The sequence below is a fragment of the Mauremys mutica genome, chromosome 8 (genome assembly GCF_020497125.1).
Source record: "Mauremys mutica isolate MM-2020 ecotype Southern chromosome 8, ASM2049712v1, whole genome shotgun sequence".
In the NCBI taxonomy this organism is placed as follows: domain Eukaryota; kingdom Metazoa; phylum Chordata; order Testudines; family Geoemydidae; genus Mauremys; species Mauremys mutica.
This window is the reverse complement of record NC_059079.1, coordinates 34,376,388-34,395,662: the sequence shown is the minus strand read 5'-3', so window position 1 is coordinate 34,395,662 and position 19,275 is coordinate 34,376,388. Positions and strand designations below refer to the sequence as shown.

The 19,275-nt window shown below is 42.8% G+C and overlaps 1 protein-coding gene across 2 annotated transcripts in view; it reads left to right on the top strand.

Annotated features, from left to right (window-relative positions):
• Window positions 1-486: 486 nt before the first annotated feature.
• The window catches only part of BCAR3 (BCAR3 adaptor protein, NSP family member), a 123,705-nt gene continuing 104,916 nt past the window's right edge, over window positions 487-19,275 (top strand). For both annotated transcript variants that reach the window (XM_045028859.1, XM_045028860.1), the window contains exons 1-2: window positions 487-613; window positions 5,400-5,514. In XM_045028859.1, coding sequence (XP_044884794.1) covers window positions 524-613; window positions 5,400-5,514 — 205 coding nt within the window. In that variant the 5' untranslated portion in view covers window positions 487-523. The remainder of the gene's footprint in view (window positions 614-5,399; window positions 5,515-19,275) is intronic.

Below are 19,275 nucleotides of genomic sequence, written 5' to 3'. Positions count from 1 at the left end.
TGGTTGCTGGACAAAGGTATTGAGGAATATCTTCTATAAATACAAGGACTGAGCATTTTTTGCTGATTATATGATTATATTGTAGGCCTGCGTGTCATTCACCTTCTGAGAAGGCTAAAAGAAACACAGAGCCTTTGACATACCCAGTAACATCAAAGGTTACAAATGAAACAACAAATTACATATAGACGTGTGGGCAGATCTTCAGATGGCATAAATTATCATAGTTCCATTCACTTTAATTTACACCAGCTGAGGATCTGTCCTTCAATCTTAATTTTACATAACCAACCTTAATACATAATTAACAGGAACTCTAAAACAATGACCAGATCATTCTTCATATCTTTGGAATTAATGGTGATAACATTAATCAGAGGAACTCATTTGCTATTAAAGTGGCTATTTTAAGTGCTCTGTTGGAATTCCACTGATGCTCAGCATTATTAGCATTAGCTAAAGATTTTTGTTTGTTTTGTTCTGCAGAGTCAAAGGCATTGTGAGGTGAGGAGAGTAACAGATTATGAAGCATCTATCCATTTCTAACTGGCTAACCGAGCTGGGTCTCCCAGAATACTGCATGCTCTTTGATAAACAATACAATGGTGTAGAGGTAAGAAACTCTCTTTTTCAGGAAAATTCCCATGAAAGTCTCAAGTGGTTCAATCCGCTCAACATAATTAGTCTCAAACTGGATAAGTTACCAGCGCTTTAACGTCATTGCCCCTTTTGCCCTACCAACAGGGCTGCCGACAGGGAAGGGGCAGCAACGTTAAAGCTGTGGCAGCACTTTAACGTGGGCTGCGTATGGACTAGTACCGGCTTTTTACCAGTACACTGTACCGGCCCACTTTCACCCCCACCACATTTATCAATATTAGTTTGGTAATGATCACGAGAGCTATTTGTTACCATTTGAAAGTAGACAAATATCAAATAGGAACAGTAAATTTGAAAGACATCATGCAGTAGCCCACTTGATTCCAGTCTTGTGTGGGATTCTGTTTAACAACAGCAGGATTGTATAGAGTGACTAGAACAGGGGACTGGGAACCACGACTCCTATATTCCATTCCTCACTCTATCACTGACTTGCTGTGTCACCTCGGACAAGTCGTTTAGGCTACATCTTCACTACAGGTCTTGGGGTGGGATTCCCCTGCTTGCGTACACATACTCGCACTAGCTCTTAGTGAGCTAGTGCAAGTAGAAATAGCAGTGTAGCATGGGAAGCAGCAGCAGCAGAGGTCTGGCTTAGCCTTGTTGCATATGTACCCACTAGTTTCAGGGGGGGTTGAGAGCTAGGGCAAGTATGTGTGTGTGAACAGGGGAATCACACCCCTCACTAGTAGTGTAGTTGTAACCATAGTTTCTCTTAGTTTATTCATCTGTAAAATGTGTATAACACCTACAACATAGCGATGTTGTGAGGATTAATTAATTGTATGTAATATGGAGGGCTATGTAGCAGTGCAAAGTACTATTACTATTATATACCTATTAACCCCATTTTAAACACTTCAGTCCAAACCCTTCACTGTAAAAATCTGAGCCAGAAAAAGAAGTTCTGACAGATGCATCATTCTTTGCAAGAATCATGCTAGTCAACCAACGATTCTGTTTGGCACGCATTGCTGCTGCTTGAAACAGGGGCCAGGTGCATGCCACGTTAGCAGGTGCTGTTGACCACAGCATCTAGCTGGCAGACCACATACACTTGGGGTCATGGTATGCAGGATGGCAAATTTACAGGCCCCCTCTCCCGGTGCTCTTGAGTCCTAGAAAGGGATCCTGCCCTGCTGCATGTACAGAAAAAAATTTCTATGACATCTTTCCACTCACATAGTGAGTGGAAGGAGGTAGCCTTTTGAAATTACTGGTAACCTCTGCTGTGTCTCTTCCTCACTGTGCTGAATTAGCAATACCAGAAGGAATCCTGGCCCCTCATATCAATCATCTTGGGGATCTCAGCAACATCTCTAGAAGTTCTGCAAGAATTCTGAGAAAGTGCTACCTCTATAAACCTATGTATGAAAGTCAGAACCAGAATCACCCTTCTGTCTACCATCCTGTGTTTTCTGTCTGCATTGTTGGCATGTATGAGTAATCCCTTGCCCCCACCCAGGGCCGGCTCCAGACTCCAGCGCGCCAAGTGCATGCTTGGGGCGGCGTGCCGCGGGAGGGCGGCAGGCGGCTCCGGTCGACCTCCAGCAGGCGTGCCTGCGGAGGGTCCGCTGGTCTCGCGCCTTCGGTGGAGCATCCGCAGGCATGCCTGCGGGAGGTCCACCGGAGCCGCGGGACCAGCGGACCCTCCGCAGGCACGCCTGCAGGAGGTCCACCAGAGCCGCGGGACCGGCAACCGCCCAAGCGCCCCCCCCCGGCGTGCCACCCTGCTTGGGGCGGCGCAATTCCTAGAGCCGCCCCTGCCCCCACCTCCCAGAAAAAAAAATCCTTTACCTCTAATATTCTGCACTGCACTCAGCGTACATGTTTATCAACAGTTGTACATTGCTTTGAACTGTTATTGTTATCACTAAATATTTCAATTATATCTCACAAAGTAAAAAAATAAATAGAATAAATATTATTGTTAAAAGTATTTTCATCAACTGAAGACATTCCTGGATTCATTTGTAAATGAATTACAGTTATTCACCAGTCATTCCCCCCAATCAAATTTTATACAGAGACAGACAATAGGGTTTTAATTAAAAGTGGTTTTCATGTCACAGCTGTGCTGCCTGTCTACCAGTGTACTTAGAGTGTTGGGGTAATCTGATAATCCAAGCAGGATAAAGATAATAGGATTTCAAAGATAACTTAGAGTCTGTGAAGGCTAATAAAAAGACTCATTTTCTATGCTAACCTAGGTCCCCAAACTGTCAGTCAGTAAAATGCAGTAGTAAGTTGAAACATGTTGCTATGTGATTCATGCTATCTTTGTAACACAAAAGATCCCAATATAGAACTCTGGAAGGGCTGAGTTGACAGACAACAAACTGAAAGAAACATACAGCAAAATTACTCTTTTAGTTTTAATAGGCCTGAAAGCCTGTCTGGGGGAGAAATCAGCTGCTGCTCAAAATTTAATAACAGGTTTAGTGCGTCACTCTGAATACAATGGATTTTTCTAAGTTAGAACCTCCAGTCACTTTTCCATTTACTGTTTTACAGTTTCTGGAGGTTCCACTTCATTGCCATCTTTATGCTCTTTCCCCAGTTTCTGAGCTAAATACTATAGACTGATTCAAAGTGCCTGACTTATGTCCCATTGAAGTCAATGGGACTACTCATGTGCTTACCTAGACATGTGCTTACTTACCTTGCTGAACTGGGGTTTAAGTTGTCAGATGGCTTAGTTATTACCTATGTTATCTACTAACTAGAGTTAGTATTTTTAATACTAATACTTAGTATTTACATGGGGCTTTTTGTCTTTACAGCAGAGGGTATCATCATTCTCATTTTACAAATGAGGAAACTGAGGCAGAGAGAGGTAAAGTGTCCATAGCTACAGAATGGGTCAAGTGGCAGAGCTGGGAGTAGATCATAGGTTTCTTGATTCCCAATCCTGTACTTTAACTGGTTCTTAGAGAGGAACATAGTGTTGTGTGGGAGTCTCGAATAAAGCAGGAAAACTTGGAGGTAGGAGATTATTCTCCCTTCTACAATCATGGCATCTGTGTATCATTATTTTTTGCTGTCATAACAATTTCTCTAACACTACTTCAGAAATCTGCCAGTAAAAGCCCCCACTGTATTACCACCAGTGTATGTTGTCTAGAACCAGAGCTGTAAACACCAGTTGCCTTTGTGTTGCCATTCTTTTACATTTGGCAAAGGCTGGACAGCCAGAAGACCAGACTGAGTTTTTTGGTTTTGATTTTTTGGGGGGGAGGGAGGGTGGAAGGAGGAGAGGGATCCTGTGCCAGTGTTAGCACTAGTTTTAAAACCTTTCCCACTTCTCTGTGACTTCACCTTTAGTATTTTCCCCTTTTGGTAAATGTGTGTATGTGGGAGGGGAAATAAGCATAATAGTTTCATGATCAGAAAGTTCTGACCCTTCTATTGACATCACTTAATGCATCAACATCTGGGAAATGCTCACATTTGATTTCACACTTTCAAATGAAAAATAGTGAAGTCTTCCTTCTACAGCTTTATGGAACTGTCTCGTTACTGGCATCTGAAATGGGGGTTCAGAGAATAAAAGTGGGTGCTCTAAATCCAATAGTGTCTCTCAGGTACTATGATTTTATTTAAAAGAATGAAGATTTGCTAGTTTGTGGCTCTACTTAAAAAATAAATTCTTTGCTGGTGGTCTTGGTAGTGCATGTAAAGTAACTGTAACGATGCAATATGTCTTTTATGATCCGAGAGTTGAGATGCCCAACTTCATAAAAGATACCACAATAGATTGGAATGTTATGAGCCCCACCTGCCAGCACTAAAGTGGAGCAAATTCCAAAGAATTACCTTGTTATGCTCCACAGACAAAAGACAAAATAACAAAGGGGAAAGGAAACATATGTGACCTAAAGGCTTTCCTCCAAACTACAATGCTGATTTTCCCCCCTTTTAAAGACGTTTATGTAAAATTGAAGCATTCTAGACCTTCATAAATAATTCCCTGAGTTATTCAGCAGCCTATTTTGATAAATTAATTCTGATTTTGCAGAGACTCGGGAGATGGGAGAAGATAACTGTTCAACCTCAGTTATTCAGAACTCATGTCATTCAAAATGGGGTCATGTCCCCTGGTGACTGTTAATTACATTAAGTAGTCTCTTCATTATCCAAAATCTTTACAGTCCATAATTTTTCATGTCCCTCCAGTCAAGTTTGAACTGCATCTCCCTTCATTAATGTAAGTGAAAATAGTATGTTAACTTTTTTTCTTCTAAGAGTCTTAGCTTGTGGGTATTTTCCATTTCTCAAAATGTAATAAATGAAGAGAAATCCTTTTTTATTGTTAAAAATATCCATCAGCATGGATCCCAAACTAAATGTGAAAAATCTTCACCATTCAGTGTGTATTGAGAAAAGTGCACATTTTGTTCATCGCAACTCTGGGTTTTTTTAAGAAAAACATTTTTTAACCTACGTAAAGTTACATTGGCCCAAGTGCTGCTACATCATATGTTGTTATAATCATATAATTAGCCAAATGTCTTTAAGACTGGTTGACTAGTTTTAATGACAGTGTGAAATCCTTCCTTCTTCAGTGACAGGATTTATTATTGAAAAGGGACTTCACATAATGTATAAATATTTTCCTAAACCTGCTGTTATTTAGCCCACAGTAACAGAAGGCACCAAAGTGGCTCAAGGAGAATTTAATTTACTATTGGAGTAATATCTCTCTACAGCATGTTCTCTTTCTCTGGGGTTTGCTACAGGACTTACTACATTTGACAGAAGTTGATCTTAGGAAAATGGGAATTGAGAACCAAATCCACCGAACACACATCCTTTCCAATATCCTGCTGCTTCAGGAGGCAGAAAGAAAAAGAGGTAAGAAGTCTGCCATGTTGTTTCCTAGAGGTTTGGAAAACGGATTAATGTTACTTTCCAATCATGGGGTGTTGATCCAGCCTAGCATACAACTTTGTGATGAGGCCCACAAGATTACAGTATTCAGATTGTAACAAGAATGGCTGATGGTTTAGCTGCTTGTGAGATACTTGGGAGAGAAGATAGGGATCATTAACCCATTCTCATTTTGGTGTTTGTCAGTAGAGGTCTCCATATTAGTGTCACTTTCTAGCACTCAGTCTTGATCCTAAGAACAAATCATAATGTTAGCAGACTGTATGATTGCCAAAAGGCTGCTGAATCCCTTTTCCTCATTTGGAAGGACTGTAACCAAAAAGTCAAGACGAAGCAGTGTTCTGCTTAAATTACTTCATTCTTGTGAGAAAAGAGGAAGTGAGCAGGGAGTGTTTGTTTGGTCTAAAGGGAGAATGGATAACAGAGGCACTTTCCTCCCTCCTTTTCTATATGGGCTCCTGTCCTGAACTGTTAGGATTTAATTAAAATACCTTTTTTTTTATTATGATACAAGTCCCTTTCCCAATTAAACACCAAAGTTCTGCTCAGAGGGGCTCATTGCAGCTGTTGGAATATGGCAACTCTTCAAAATGTTCTCCTCTGAGTGAGAACTCAGTACAGTGATACTATTTAGTCTTGATTCATTGAAGAGGATCTTTCGAGAAATATTACTCCAGATAACAAGGTCTAGTTATGATATAGTCTGCCCAATAATTATAAAGTATCCTGGGCAAAGGCTGTCACAGACTGCACAGAAGCCAACATTTTACTCTGATGATGTTCCTGCCTTTCATTCATTTCAGATGAGATGAGAAGACATGGTTGGGAATAGAACCATGTGTAGTGATACTATTCATAAATATTCTGTATTGACCTACGCTAGTCTTCTGTGTTTGGGAACTGATATTCTGTGTGTCAGGGTTGGAAAAACAACTGTATGCTCATGCAACCATATAATTTTTTCTGATTTTTTTAAAATCAATTATAGAAAAACTTACATAATTCGGAAGAGGTCAAGTAGGGTAGTTTAACTTTCATAAATCAGAGTATACGAGTCATTAAAATGTAAACTCAGTATCTCATTCTTGTAATCTATATTGTGAATATAACAGGAAATTACAAAACTTGGTTATTGCAATGAGACTAGGAGATGTTTTGAGTGGAACCCACTTTCATTTACTTGTGAAGTCTGGAATCTTGTTGCCTTCCTTAGATACTGTAGTGGTGAATGGGTGGTTATTCACACTAGAAAATAAATGTATAATCAAAGGTGCTGCTAAGCTTTTCAGCCACCCACTGAATTGGTTTATAGACGTTTTATATCAGTTCAACCAACTCAACAGATCTGCCAAAAATCCAATAAAATAACCATCACTGTTCCTTAATTGCAAACTCTGAGGTGAGCAGATAAAACAAAGAAAGGAGGCTTATCTCACAAGAATTGTACCAAACAAATGAAAATATTTGTATCTGTAACTTCAGTGCCAATGAAGGATCAACAAACACAAAAACATTTCTGAAGAATGTGGATAAGAACTTTAAAAAATAAAACATTTACTGTTAGCAGAGTCCTTGGAGATAAGGAAAATATGAAAAATAAAGACTCAGGCAATGAAGCCCTTAATGACATAACAGTTTGCAAATAGTCTTTCTACACAGTGTTGTTTTTCTGACTTCACAGCAACAATATTCCTCTTGAGACTGTATAGCTTCAAATGTGTAGGGCTAAATTCATCCCCAGTGTAACTCCAATGACTTCAATAGAATCACAGCAGAGATTAATTTGAACCAAGAATTTTATTCCTGAATTACAGCATATATTTTATGTCATCTAGACGTATCATTCTATTACCCTGAAAGCTGTATCACTTGGCTGGTTTGGTAATGAAGTGCTGGAGTTTCCTGAGCTAAGTTCTAATGAAAATGTCAGTAGTTCATTGTTCTGGAAAATAAACAATTTTGGGTGCTATTTTCCCCCTCAGTTTCTCTTTTTAGCTAATGAACAATTGTGTGTAACTAAAATATTCATTTCAGAGCGGGGCCAAATTTCATCCCTTGAGTTACTGTGTTGTCTCCAATAGACTTACCCCAGAGATGGTCCATTATGTTTAAAAAAAACTCTGGGAACACTGTAAAACAGATCAGTTCTGTCAGTTAAACGTGACTGCAGACTGTTTTGTTTTCACAGTAGGGACTAATGGCTGTTATCTAGTCTCCAGCCTATTATGAAGTGTTTTTGTTTTGTGTCTGTCTTTGACAAAGTGCTGTGTCTAGGAGCAAGAGTACCTAATCATTTACTCTGAAAACACTTGTTTTTCAGCACTGAACTGTACTGAAGTCAGAGACTGAAGCATTAGTGTTTTCTTTACTTTCCACTCTTAAATAAATGTGCATTTCTCAGCAAAAATTATACCACTGCATTAGTAAAAGATACTTTTCCACTCTGTCTTAATTTGAATTTTTAAAACAACCCAGATTAGCACTAAACTTGTTGTTCAGGAGTTTTCTGTGGAGTACAAGGCAGAAGTTATTTTAACTTGCAAACACTCTCAGAAGATGTTAGGTGTTATTGAAAATACACAGGTATGTCTTAATGGTGATTTTTTCATCTCTAAAAAGGTCTGGTTAAATGCACAGGTGGAGGATTTTTCCACACCTCTGCAAACTCTGTTGTTAAATATAAAAACATGTCTGCCATTTGTGTGCTTCCTGATTCTGCCTCCCAGAAGAAGTATTTGACTTACTTTTTCTCCCCTGCTGATAATAGCTTCTCTTAATTAATTAGCCTCTTACAGTTGGTATGGGTACTTCCACCTTTTCATGTTCTCTGTAGGTATAAATATCTTCTTACTGTATGTTCCATTCTATGCAGTGGGTTTTAGCCCATGAAAGCTTATGCTCAAATACATTTATTAGTCTCTAAGGTGCCACAAGTACTCCTATTCTTTTTGCTGATACAGACTAACACGGATGCTACTTTGAAACTTGTTTCCTATGAGTATTTAATCCAACCTAGATGAAATTAGAATGAGGCATCATATATTTTGAATCAGTAACTAAGATCCTTTCAATATGCTCTTTCAATATCCTTTCAATATGCTCTGTCTACATGTGGCCATATTCTCTGCTGCAGTCTGGCTCTTTTTTTTGCTGTTCAGGTAGTGCAAAGAAGCCAAAAACCAATGAAATCTCCCCCATGCCAGGGCAACCCTCACCTTGGAGAGTCCATAGTGGGTCTGGAGCCAACATAGGGTATGTCTACTCTAGAAATGTAGGTCGACCTATTTTAGGTTGACTTATAGCCCCTGTAGTAATCACTGCGGTGGTGCATGTCCACACTACCTTCCTTGGGTCAGTGGTGTGCACCTCCACCAGGAGCACTTCCACTGACCTAAGGGCAGTGTGGGGACCTGAGAGCCTGGTCTCTAAGCTCCACTAGCAGCTCCCTGCCAGGAGCCTGGCTGCCCCAAAGGCTCTTGGGGTTTCGGCGGGCTGCCCCTACCCTCCCTTCCCTGTTCACCACCAGGAGCAAGGGAAGCCACCTGGTGCTTCCCCGCATCCCATTCCGGCTTGTCAGCCCACCCCCCACCCCCACCCCCGCCCACTCCCTGCCAGGAACCATGCAGCCTTGTCAATTTAATGACTCACCAAGTTGTGAAACTAACACAGTTGCCCCCTTCCCAGCTGGGAGTGGGGGCATGAGTGCTGCCAGCGCTTCTGGAGGGTGACTCCCAGCTGGGGGGGAGAGAGAGAGAGAGTGTGTGTGTGTAAAACCACCAGGGCTTCTCGCCCCAGTTCCCAGTGGAGGGGAAGCTGCCAGGGCTTCTTGCCCACAGCTCCCAGCCAGGAGTGGGGTCCAGCCACCCAGCTCTCTAGGGGAATGGGTGCCAGTGAAATTGACAAGACAGGCAACAGCCAATGTAAGGGAGGCAGTGTCTACATAGTTACTGTGTTGCCCTAACTATACCAACATAAGCCTTACACCTCTCATGGAGGTGGAGTTGTTATGTCGATGTAGTACGGCACTTACATCGGCAGGAGGAAGGCTGTAGTGTAGACACTGACATAATTAGGTTGACATAAGCTGCCTTATGTCAACCTAACAGTAGTGTAGACAGCTCTGATAGTCATTCCTACACCCATGCAGATTAATTCCTCCTGGAGCGCAGCCGAGCGGGAGAGGCACGGGGCTCCCCGGCAGTGGCAGGGAAGTTTATCGGTTCGGGGATCCCGGCCGGCAGACAGGGGCGAGGAGCTGGCTGGGGTCCCCCGCCTGGGACAAGTCTCGCCCCCGCAGCCCCTCTCCGGTGCGTGTCTCCGGCGAGCAACCCACGCCCCGGGCTGTGCTGCCCACCTGGGCCCTGCCCGCTCCGCGCTGCCCCCAGACCCACCGCGCTGCCCTGTGGGCTGCAGGGCTGGAGCAGCCTCCGCACTGCACTGCAGCGCTCCCAGCCCCGGCCGGCCATGGCCCGTGTGCCCAGGCTGCTGCACAGGGGCGTCTCCTCCCCAGGCCCAGCTCGGGATCCAATTGGGCAGTGAGGGGGCAGGGCTGGGGGTGGGGATTTGGGGAGGGATCCAATGGGGGAAGGAGGGACATCTGGTCACCCTAATCTCAATAGAGCATGAGCTGACCCAGACTGTGGACCTTCAAGAAGCAGTTCAGACCTTTGCAACCAAGAAGGCACGGAAAACACCGCTTTGATTATTCAAACAGATAAAAATGCCAGTGTTTACTATGCAGACAAGAAAAGTTACACTTCCTGTTCAGGCATTTGAAAGTTGTTACTTAAAAATTTTTAACAAAGCATTTTAGTTAAAATTTTAGTTAGTTCTCGTTTACTGGTGTCTCTTCTGCTTTCCTTAAAATCCTTGGAATCACAGCCAGACTTTTCAGTTCAGTAGTATTCACTATCTGCTTTGCAGATTCCAGACTGGAGCCAAAGTATTCTGGTACATTTGCCAATAGACAAGGCTGCTTTGAACACTTCCTTTAGCATAACGGTTAGGGATGACATCAACACCTGTGTGGTCTTTGTCTTTCTGCTTTCCTTCACAAGTTCAAGGATTGGAAAGTTTTCTCCCACCTTTTCCCAGTTTTAAATGAGGAGATCAAAAATGTAGACGCAATTACAAAATTATAAACATACAGGTCTGGCTTTTATGTGCCACATGGGCCCTCGGGCAGTCCCAGGTCCCAAAAGCAGCTGAGCTTAAAACTACAACCCAGTCCTTTGAAAGTTCAAACTTTGTTTATTCTTACTGTTTTCTGTCTGGCTCCCTATTTGTCCTAGAGCTGCATGTCAGTCAGAAGGTGAATAAAAAACATCTTCAGCATGTGTTTCACACTGAGGCTGTTACTTCATGACTTTCATTTGAGACGTCACACAGAAATTGGAAAAACCCATTTGTTTCCATGTAGCAGGGGCCACTGTCACAAAACTACTGTGAAGGCACTTCCACCTACTCTTCCCCTCTCGAGCAGGGGGAGGTTTGAAAACCATCCCATAATGTCATCTTTGCTCCCCTTCATTGGTTCACTACTTCTCTTGGGGGGGGGGGGATGGGGAAGTTGATAGATATGCAAATAAAACTGATTTCTCTTCAGAGATGTGGGGACTTTCATTACTTCATTTTCCACTTTCATTAACACTGTTGCCACTATAAGGAGAGAAATAGAGTGGAATGGAACAGAGGAATAGAGACAAAAGGGAATAGAATTTATTTTCTTTAAACATGGCCCAGGACTCCCTTTCATGCAACTCTCTCCCCAAACCACAGTGTCTTCCTTCTCTTCTAATGTGTGTGTGTTACCAAAAAGCCCCAACAAATCTGTTAATACAATGTTAGGGATGCACAGTTAAAAGATCTGGATCCCCATTCACACTTCTGAAGTGGTATTGGGAAAGGTTTTGTCCAAACTACACTAGCACTTAAACAGCTTTCAGTACTGGCTCAGGGGGACACCATTGTTGCCAACCTGTGTCAGCAGCAGATGAGTTTCCTAGTCTAGCCTGGACTAACAAACTGGGAAATGTTAATGATAAGCTGGTGATTAATCTTTTCTACATTTAATTACCTCCAGTGATTTTAGTTCCTGTAGGAAACTCTCTAACTCCCTCTTACATCTTTTGAAACACAGGAATTCTCATACAAGACCAGGCCAGTGCTCCATCTTATCCAGTTTCCAACAGTAGCCAGTACAGGCTAACACTGAAGAATGTGCATTAGGCAGTTTGCCCTGCAGCAGGCAGTTTTGAGAGAATCTGCCTGTCACAGTTCCTTAGGTAACTGCACCTCTGACTCCTTTGTGGCCGTCTCAAGGGCACTGTACTCTACTGACATCTCAGGCCTCTAGCTGTCACCTTTCTTGGGGCGGAGTTCAGGGACTCTCCTCCTAGACCAGGAATTTAGGCTGCGTTCCTCCTTCAAAGCACTCTGATCACATCAGCAAGTCTGACTTTAGCTCAGTGCCTGCAGTTTTGTTCTCTCAGGGCCAAGGACAGGATTAACCAGTGACCAGCCAGCCTTCATAAAGCAAAGTTTTATTTATTCAGAACAAAGCACTACAGAGAAAACATACATTAAAAACAATAAACAGATAATTTACAGGAATTAGCTTACCAAGGAGTCATCCATTTTCCACATAGAGACCCTGATAGGAACAAAGTACTTCAGGACCTTTCCACATGATCTGGCCCTCTTGGTCATAGTGTCATGTCAGTTCTTTGATTGTGTGGGACTGACTTCTCTTCCTCAGTCAGGATGGTCGCTTTTATACAGCGTGTAGTTCTTAGGGGAAAAGGCATATAGTAGTTTGATCTGGTTTAAGACCCCCTCTTAAACCAGATCAAACTACTATATGCCTTTTCCCCTAAGGAGTCTGACTTATCCAGACTTGCTACCTGCCTGGGGGTTTTCCAGTGATTTTAGTTCTGCAGGATACTGTTTAGCTCCCTCCATGAAGGCATATATACATATAATCTTTATAGCATTGATGCAATAATCATTGGATCTTCCAGGTGTTCATAATATCTGTCACACTGACCACAGAGAGAATTTCTTCCTAAACTTTCTAGCTGCTTCTTTACCTAAGGCCCATTTGTGTGAGGTGCTGAGCACCCTCAGCTCCCATGGACTTTGGTGAGAGCAGAGGAAGCAAAGCACTTGACCCGTTCAGACCTTTTTTCTCTTAAATATTATCATCATTAAAGGGTACTGGCAATTTCCCTTTAAAGGCACAGTACCAAATAAGCACTAGGATGCCACAGATGTATCACAGGACAAGTATTATAAAAGTCACACAGACCTTGTTTCCTATTCTCAACTGCTGTGACAGGAAGTAGGGCAGTTAGCCATCCCTTAATTAGGTTGATTCTATATTATTTTATGGCTTAAGACCTTGACATGAACTATGTGAACTCAAGGCAGTCAGTGCAGCTGACAGAGCATCAGCATCAGATCTAGCTCCAGACCCAATGGTCCTCAAGAAGGCAAAACTCCCATTGAAACCCCTATATGTAAGACTCTGAAAGTCTATACATAAATCTCTTCCTGCATCCTACTATAATGACATCTCTCACTGAACATTTGCCAGTCAAAAGCTTTCAGCTTTCTCTAAAAATGGAATAAAACTAGCAGGAAAGGAATATAATGACTCATACCAGAGTATTCTTAGCATATGTAATAATGTCAAGTCACTAGCCCCATTACTTAGCACCCAGCCATGTTGTGAAGGAAATCTATACTCATTGCCTAGTTCTTATTCATAAAAACATTACAATTTTAAAAAACCCTGAGTTACTCGTCTATAAATTACACTGCCTGGAAATTTGCAGGACAGTTAAATCAATCAGTAGAGACCAGTTCACATCCTAAAACTGATTTGATTCTGTGGCATATTTTTATACATTTTCCATGAAACAGTAGCAGAATTGGTCCAGTCAGAGCAGCAAGAAATGTTCCCCTATGCTGCGAGGAAAATATTTGTACTTCCCTAGCACCTTCCATCTGATACTCTTTTAAAGTGCTATAATGGACAAATATTCACAACACTTCAGTGAGGTAGGTAGTTTAGATTAGTAAATGGAAGTGTAGGAAGGTTAAATGACTTCTTACAAGGTGACACAGAGCTACACCTATAACCTGGTTCTCCTGACTCCAAGTCCTGCACTCTCGCCATAATCCTGTCTCTCATGACCAGCAATGATGAGTGTGCTAGTTAAGGATTGCTATCTGGACTATGTCATATGTTTGCAGTGAACCCTCAGACCATCCAAATCCTATCTGCTTTCTTGTTTCATCACCAGTTCAAAAGTCAGCTTGGATATGTGAAAAGGTTTTTAAGCCTCTTACATCAGTTTCTAGAGTGGCTCTGAACTCAGTTTAAGTGAATTTGGCCTGAATTGTGGTTTCATGTTGATACCAGGCAAAACTCAGTGTTTCTGACCTAATCTTATGCATGTTCTTTGGGTTCGCTGAAACCTGAAAATTCAAGAGCTGAGAACTCACAATGATCAAAACTGTTGAAAAACATTGCAGTGAAACCCAGTAAACCAACACTGGCAAACTTCAAACAGCGCTATCTGGTAGGCTATAAAAAAGTAGTATACTGAAATGTTAGCTTTTCACTTCTGAATTGTACATCAGAATCTAGTATACTGACTACACATTTATCTATTGTCCTCTTCTTTTTCCTGATGGTGGTTTCTGTTAAATTCTAGACTCTAGACTCAGATTCTTAGCTGATGTAATTGGAGCTGATTGAGCTACACCAGTTTAAACCAACTAAGAATTTTTCACAATGAGTTCAGTTTTCTCTGATACCCATGGTAATTTCTGAGGCAATCTGGTGGATTTTGGATAGGAGCCACTGGCTAAGTCTCTTGTGGAGATGCGTACACAGCAATTAAACATCTGATTCTGGCCTGGATCAGCTGACTTGGGCTCAGGCTGCAGGACTGTAAAGTTTCTGTGTAGATGTTCAGGCTCAGGCTGGAGCCCAAGCTCTGGGAGCCTTCCCTCTGCCAGGGTCCCAGAGCTGGAGCTGGGCCACCTGCTGAGCTTTAATTGCTGTGTAGATGTACCCTGTGAATATCTTCTTTAATTAGCTTTAAAGGTGACCTAAGACGACGACTTCTAATTGAGGGTGTGCCCTTTTTACTCTTTTATTTTTTTTCTTAATGGGGCAGAAGAGGAAGTGTGTGTGTCTGTTTTTAAAGGCTTATTTTCACCTTTTTTTAACCTTAGACATATCAGAAATATCAAGTCTGGTCTTTGTTGGTTTTGCTGGAGGACCTTCTGGATATCTTAAAGGATGTTTGTTGTGAACCTTAGTTGAGGTGGTAGGTATATCAAATATTTTAACAAAGATTTCCTTTTCCAAAAGGGTTAATTAGGCAGTGAAGTTAAATAGATGTAACCAAAACAAATTTAACAGGTTTACTAAAAATCCCTTCCTCTCTCAAAAACTCCTTTCATTGTTTTGAATCATGTGATGTTATCCTTTCACTAATTCTCAGTGACTGTAGAATCTTCCAGAGTGGACAAGACCTGCATTTCTAATGTAAGAAACAAGCAGAAAAAGAACCTTTACAAAATATAGGCCTTCTTTATACATATAAAAAAGCACAGAAGTACACAAGCCCCTACCTTTCCCCCCTCCTCCGTATGTCACCTTTAAAAGGTATTTTTTCTGATGTTGGTTCTTTTTATTTTGCCTAATTGACCTAGTGGTTGTGGTCTGTATCACCAGGCCAGAGATCAACTTCCATTTCCAGCCAGAGTTATCTGGTTTTGCTCATGATTGCAAAAGGTTTCCTTCTTCTGTTAGCCTAGTTTTAAAGGGAGGGTAGTATCAGTATTTTCCAGAAAGATAGCCACATGAAGATGATGGGTTCTACTCATCCATCAATATGGCAAGGATTGCTGTGTGTAAGCCCCAGTGGTGGTTGTCGGTTTTGCCCCCCGTAAAACTGTAGACATTGATAAAAGAAGAGATTCCAGTGTCATTTGAACAACTTTGTTCTTTTATATATTTTTAAAGGTCTGAGCTATACTTAGTGTTTGGTTGATATAGCCACAATGCTCAGGAGTGTGAAAAATCCACACCCCTGGGCAATGTAGCGATGCTTCATAATACCCAGTGATGCAACTAAGTCAACAGAAGAATGCTTCAGTCAACCTAGCTACCGTTGCTTTGGGAGGTGGTGGTCCTACACCAATGGAAAAAGCCCTTCTATTGGTGTAGGCTGTGTCTATAACAGTGGTTCTCAGGCCCCACAATGTGTTACGTGGGCCACAGGCTGAGAACCACAGCCCCCTCCCAAAAAAACCCCTCCACAGTCCCCCATGCCCAGCACCCCCTGCCAAGGGACCCCTCCTAGAGGGGAGAGCACCCCCACAAACCCCTAGTTCCCAGAACCCCCACCCCCTCACTGCCCAGAGTGCTCCCCCTCCTCACAAACCTGCCCAGAGACCCATTCTCCCACACCCTTCCCCACTATGGCACTCCCCAGTTCCCTGCTGGCAGTAGCACTCCAGCAGGCTGCCAGAGGCTGTCTCCTCCTCAGCCAGCCCCGCCCCCTTTCAGACCAGAGCTGCAAATGTTGCATGTTTTTAGCACACAGCTGGGCTGCAGCTGTGTGCTAATTGGGCTGCATGTGGCGCACGGGCCACGAGTTGAGAACTGCTGTTCTCTACTGTGTGGTTATGTCAACATAGCTATGGCACCATAGCGGTGACAGTATCGTTCCTGTAGCGTAGACAAGCCCAAAGTCTCCCTGCTTTTCTCTTTCTGGCATTTATATTGTTTGTTTCTTGAGCTATGTGGCAATATTAGCAGTGAGCACGTCTTAGAACTGCTCAGGCTTGTAGCTAGGCAAACAAAAGTGAGGATGCTTTGGGAAGACAATAAAAACATAAATGTAATAGGCATCCTCCCCCCAGAAAATTGTGACATGTCAAGTGCAATCTTCTGTGTTTTAGAAGGTTCTTAGACAAACAAAACCAAAACCTGAAGAAGGAAGCCTATCTACTGTTTGTTTGGAATTGTAGGAAACAATTTGATGACAAACTATATGGAGTTAAAACACCAACAAACATGTATCAAAAACCTTGGCTCAGAAATACTCATATATACTCAAAAAGGGGCCCATGTTGGATTTATGTGGTTCTATTTGTTTTGTTATCCTTTCCTCCGTACATGTGACAGGGACGCTAGACTCCACTGTCCACCCCCCAAAAACAATGAGGAGTCCTCAGCCCGCCTCCACATTTGAGTTTGTATAATATTTTGTTACCAAACTTTCTGTTTAAACAAAACCAGTTTGAAATCTACTGACTGGTTTTTGTCCTCCCTCTTTCCTTTCATGGCTCTTTCCCCTGTGTCCTGTTCTCTTTCGCCTTCTAGGGCCTGATCTACAGACCATGGAAGTCAATGCAAGTCTTTCAATTGACTTCAATGGACTTTGGATCAGGCTCTAAATCTCTCTCTCCATGGTTTTTTGTGCCTCCACCTTTCTCCTTTCTCACTCATTTCTTCCATAATCTCCCATTAGCTCCCAGTCACAGCTCTCTTGCTTCCCCTGGCTCCCTTACTTCTGCTTTCTATTCCCTGTCTACCCTTTCCTGTTCTGTTTTCTCCAAGCCCCTCTTTAGCCCCTTGCTCAAGCTTTCTTCTCCCACTTCTACCCCATATTCCAGTCACTCGCCCCACACTTCCATATTTGCTCTCTTGCCCTAGCTGAGGCTCCCATATCTTTCTTGCCTCCACCATATTTCTTTCCCATTCTCCCACTGCTCCATCAATGCAGCCATCTGCCCCAGCCATCATGAATGGTCTGTAATGTATTATTTCTATCTGTACATTCTGATGTTGGAGGCAGGATCTGGCTAGGAGTGGGTTATTTTGTCCTCTGGTGAGGTTAGTGAGATGGATTCCAGTACCTTTAGAATCTTTGATTTTTAAGATCAGGTGTTCTTACCTCAAAGTAAAAAAGAAAAATAAGCTCCTCGGGCCAAATTCATCCAGTTGAAGTCAATAGAGTTACGCACTCTTACACCAGGCAGTGATGCTCAGACTGAGGCGCGCAAGCTGCAAGTGGCTCTGTAATGTCTCCTGCAGCTCTTTGCAGCATGTGATATTAAAACACTGATTTAATTATTAACCAATTAGGATGTTTTTACTATGCTATTAATCAATTGTAGTTGATGAAATAATACTTGGTCAGTCATTTTGCTGAGAGAATAATATATCAATATATAATATATAGATATAAAACTAAATATTTCCCCTATCATACTGCTTAAATACAAATATACAATACTATAGTAGATGGAACAATGAATTCACACTACTGTGGCTCTTTTGGGCAATGATGATTGCTAATTGGGCTCCTGAACCGCTGAGGTCTGAGTATCACTGCACCAGGACTTAGGCCTGGTCTACACTACGCATTTAAACTGAATTTAGCAGCGTTAAACCAATTTAACCCTGCACCCGTCCACACAACGAAGCCCTTTATATCGATATAAAGGGCTCTTTAAACCGATTTTTGTACTCCTCCCCAACGAGGGGAGTAGCGCTGAAAAGTCGGTATTGCCATGTCGGATTAGGGTTAGTGTGGCTGCAATTCGATGGTATTGGCCTCCGGGAGCTATCCCACAGTGCACCATTTTGACCGCTCTGGACAGCAATCTGGAGTCGGATGCACTGGCCAGGTAGACAGGAAAAGCCCCGCAAACTTTTGAATTTCATTTCCTGTTCACCCAGCGTGGAGAGATCATCAGCACAGGTGACCACGCAGAGCTCATCAGGTAACAATGCAGTCTCCTGAGAATTGAAAAAGAGCTCCAGCATGGACTGCACGGGAGGTACTGGATCTGATCACTGTATGGGGAGAGGATTCTGTGCTAACAGAACTTCGTTCCAAAAGACGAAATGAAAAAACATTTGAAAAAATTTCCAAGGCCATGATGCAGAGAGGTCACACCAGGGACTCAGTACAGTGCCGTGTGAAAGTTAAGGAGCTCAGACAAGCCTACCAGAAAACCAAAGAAGCAAACGGAAGGTCCGGGGCAGGGCCGAAAACATGCCGCTTCTATGCTGAGCTGCATGCAATTCTAGGGGGGGGTCCGCCACCACTACCCCACCCCTGTCCGTGGATTCCGAGGTTGAGGTGGTAATCGCAGCCATGGCTGAGGATTCTGCGGACGGGGAAGATGAGGAGGAAGAGGAGGACGAGCTTGTAGAGAGCACACAGCACTCCGTTCTCCCCAACAGCCAGGAGCTTTTTCTCACCCTGACGGAATTACCCTCCCAGCCCTCCCAAGCAACTATCCCAGACAATGAAGCCATGGCAGGGACCTCTGGTGAGTGTACCTTGTAAATATAAGACATGGTTTAAAAGCAAGCGTTTTTTAATGATTAATTTGCCCTGAGGACTTGGGATGCATTCGCGGCCAGTACAGTTACTGGAAAAGTCTGTTAACATGTCTGGGGATGGAGCGGAAATCCTCCAGGGACATCTCCATGAAGCTCTCCTGGAGGTACTCCAAAAGCCTTTGCAGAAGGTTTCTGGGCAGCGCTGCTTTATTCCGTCCTCCATGGTAGGACACTTGACCACGCCATGCATGTAGCAAGTAATCTGGTATCATTGCATGACAAAGCCTAGCTGCGTATGGTCCCGGTGATTGCTGGCATTCAAGCAACATCTGTTCTTTATCTCG